Here is a 3,397-nt window from a genome sequence, read left to right as displayed (position 1 = left end):
ATACAAAACGAACATCCAAATTTGTATGTGTTGTGTTAATACTTCCGTGAAAAAATGGAAGAAAAACAACTTGATATTACTTTATCAAACACTTTATCATTTTTGATTACACAAAAAAAATTTTATCTTTGATTTTGATTTTATGATCCAACAGTTCATTGCATTAATATAATTATATACCTACGGGACGCCATGTATATTTCTCATATTGTAAAGAACATGGGTCAAAAACCAAAAGTCAAAAAATTGGAAGCACTTGAGAAATTCACTTTTTAGCTACCATCTTTAATCTTACCTACATAGTTTTTGTCAAAAATCTAGTTTTCTATTGATCGTTAAAAAAACATTGTAAAAGTAGTGACCATATGCCGGTGATCTGTTCCATTAAAACTAGTGAAACAATAAGTGCAAATAAAACTATGAATCTTATGCCTCGAATCATACCTAGAAAAATAATAGAATCGGATTCTTTGGAACGCAGATGCAATGCCATTAAAAATTGTATCTACGAAGCGAATGGCGTCCCCAGAAGTTGCGTAATTAAGTTTGAGCCTAAGAAGCCTTGGTTTGATTTGGCTTGTTTTTTAGCCTGCAAAACTACTTTTACTCGATATCTGCAGAAACAACTACAACACTGCTAATAAGAAATACAGGAATTTATGCAAACGGAAAAAGCAGGAATATTACCAACACATTGCGAACAGTTTGCTAAAGAGATACGTGGGGATACGTTTAGAACGACAACAGTTGTTCCAGCTGATGAATTCAAGACACATTTCCAGAAATTACTTACAGTCACACTTGATAGTGCTTCATTCAACTCTGAACTTGTTGCAATTCAAGTACCACAGTTGGATTGTCCAATTGAGTTAGATGAAGTTTATTCTGCGATATCATTGTCTAAAAATTTAAAAACTCCAGGTATGGATGGAATACCATATGAATTCTACAAAAACGCGACTCCGTCTCTGATTTTTGAAATACATAAGCTTTTTGTTGATATTTTTGATTCTGAAAGCGTACCAAGTTCGTTCAAGAAATCAATCATATACCCCCTTTTTAAGAAAGGAGATGCTAGCCTAGTGTCTAACTATAGAGGACTGTCTTTTCTCGACACGCTTTATAAATTATACACCTCCATTTTATTAAAAAGACTTACGACTTGGGTTGAAGAAAATACCATTATCACCGAATTTCAAGCTGCCTACAGAAATAACTACTCTACTGTAGACCAAGTATATAATTTGTGTCTTATACAGCTTCAACTCAATGAGAAAAAGAAACTATATGCATTTTTCATTGACCTCAAAGCTGCATTTGATAACGTCGACAGAAATGCCTTGTTTCACAAGCTTTCAGCACTGGGAATCTCAACGAAAATGGTTGATGTAATAAAAACGCTCTACTGTGATACTGCTGCTGCTGTTTGGGATGGTATAGGATCCACTGAGTTCTTTTCTACTAACAAAGGTGTAAGGCAGGGTTGTGTCTTAAGTGCGCTCTTGTTTGTTCTATTTTTAAATGATTTACACGCCTATCTTCCTGTTGGACTGTTAATAGAAGGACAAACGCTGAATATTCTACTTTATGCCGATGATATTGTGCTTTTATCTGATAATCCAGACAAACTAAAACAACTCATCAATAGCTTTATAGCATATTGCAACAACTGGAATCTTAAAGTTAACCTTGCTAAATCTGAAATAGTTATTTTTCGAAATGGTGGACGTAGAGCTGCTAGTGAAAAATGGTTTTTCAATGACACCGAAATAACAGTTGCGAATCACTACAAATATCTCGGTGTTGTTTTTAATTATAACATGTCCTGGGATGAACATTTGAATAATAGGCTTTCATCATCAAAAAACTCAATTAATTCTACATGGTCAAAACCTCTGCGTAATAAATATGTCCAACACTCAACAAAGTTCAAAATTTACGATGCTGCATCTAGATCTATTATGTTGTACTGTGGTCAAGTATGGGGATACCGTGAACGTAGTCAACTCGAAAAATTACAACGGTTTTTTATAAAACGATGTTTTCTTCTACCGGATAACACGCCGAACTATGCTCTTCACATCGAAACTGGTCTGCCTAAGGCTTTTCTCACAACTTTAAAACTGCACTTTTCTTATATACGAAAAACCATATCTCTGTCTAATGATAGGCTTCCTAGAATTTTATCTGAAGCTGTGATAAGAAAGAGCATCTTCTGGGCGAAAGAATGGTTAGACCTCTTTCACGAAACTTGGAATGGATTGCATAGTATTTTACTATGTAAGCTGAATGAGAAACATTGGAGTGAGGCTACTACCAAAGCCAATTTATCCCAATTCCATGACGAGTACTGTAATTTTTTGTACACTGGAGTACCAAACTATTTCGATGATACAAACCCTCGGGATATGATCAGTCTCATCTTCAAGGCTCGCTGTGGACTTCTAAGTATCAATGAAAGGGCTTTCCATGGAGACACCAATGGGATATGCACACTTTGTAACCTCGATGCATCTGAAAATACTTTTCATTTCATTGGAATATGCCCTATTTTCAAAGGATACAGACTTAAATTTCTTGGTAACTACGTGCTTTCACACTCTCAACTATTAAACATCCTAAATGGAAATTGCTATGATAATCTTTATCTCTATTTAAAAGCTGCACTTAAATACCGCTACCTCATTTTAAATGAATTTTCTTAAACAAACTAACTCTTAAGCTTATATTTTTTTAATGTAACTTTTTTAACCTGACAGACAACTTAATGTTATTGTCTAAACTAATTTTTATATACCAGCTAAAGCCATGTTTTTGTTAATCACTTTTCATGAAATAAAAATTATATCTATCTATCTATCTATCTTAAGGTGGTTCTTATATTGATTTTTGCCGAAATTCCATGGTCTGTAGCCATCAAATCAGTTCTATATAGCGAAAAATCAAAATTCTATAATTTTTGAGAATTTTTATTTCAACTGCTTAGTCTCCCGGTACAATCCGGAAAACCCCATATAAAATTTGAAAATTACCTAAATAAATCAAAGCAAATGACGTTTTACATGAAAATTTAACGTTGAATCCGGGAGAGGAAGTGAGTCAAATAAAAATCTAAAAAAATTAGAGAACATTTTTCTCAGTATTTTAAACCTGAAGGCGGCTATCCAACTGCATTTCCCAAATGAGGACCACTTTAATGTACGTATATATATATTTTGCTTATTTGAATTTGTTTTATTTTGTGTTAGATTTGTATTTTATTATTTTTTGGTTTTATATCATTTTAAAAACAAATACAGTTTACAAAGCTGAAAAAATATTTTCAAATTTTTGATTGTTATTTGAAAAAAATTGTTTTTTTTTTGTTTATTTATAAACACTAACGACATACATAGAT

General features: G+C 32.8%; 1 protein-coding gene across 1 annotated transcript; it reads left to right on the top strand.

Annotated features, from left to right (window-relative positions):
• Positions 1-659: 659 nt before the first annotated feature.
• Positions 660-2,705, top strand: LOC129913492 (uncharacterized). Its single transcript, XM_055992206.1, has 2 exons — positions 660-921; positions 1,312-2,705. The coding sequence occupies exons 1-2, from the start codon at positions 660-662 to the stop codon at positions 2,703-2,705; spliced, it is 1,656 nt and encodes a 551-aa protein (XP_055848181.1).
• The last annotated feature ends 692 nt before the right edge of the window (positions 2,706-3,397 follow it).

Source organism: Episyrphus balteatus, chromosome 3, assembly GCF_945859705.1.
Source record: "Episyrphus balteatus chromosome 3, idEpiBalt1.1, whole genome shotgun sequence".
Classification (NCBI taxonomy): domain Eukaryota; kingdom Metazoa; phylum Arthropoda; class Insecta; order Diptera; family Syrphidae; genus Episyrphus; species Episyrphus balteatus.
The sequence above is the reverse complement of the archived record's forward strand: the minus strand, read 5'-3'. Positions and strand labels throughout refer to the sequence as shown.

Coding starts and splice junctions, on each gene's coding strand:
- LOC129913492 (XM_055992206.1), top strand. CDS start 660: ATGCAAACGGAAAAAGCAGGAATATTACCAACACATTGCGAACAGTTT. Junction 922..1,311: donor TAAAAATTTAAAAACTCCAG/GTATGGATGGAA, acceptor TTGACCTCAAAG/CTGCATTTGATAACGTCGAC.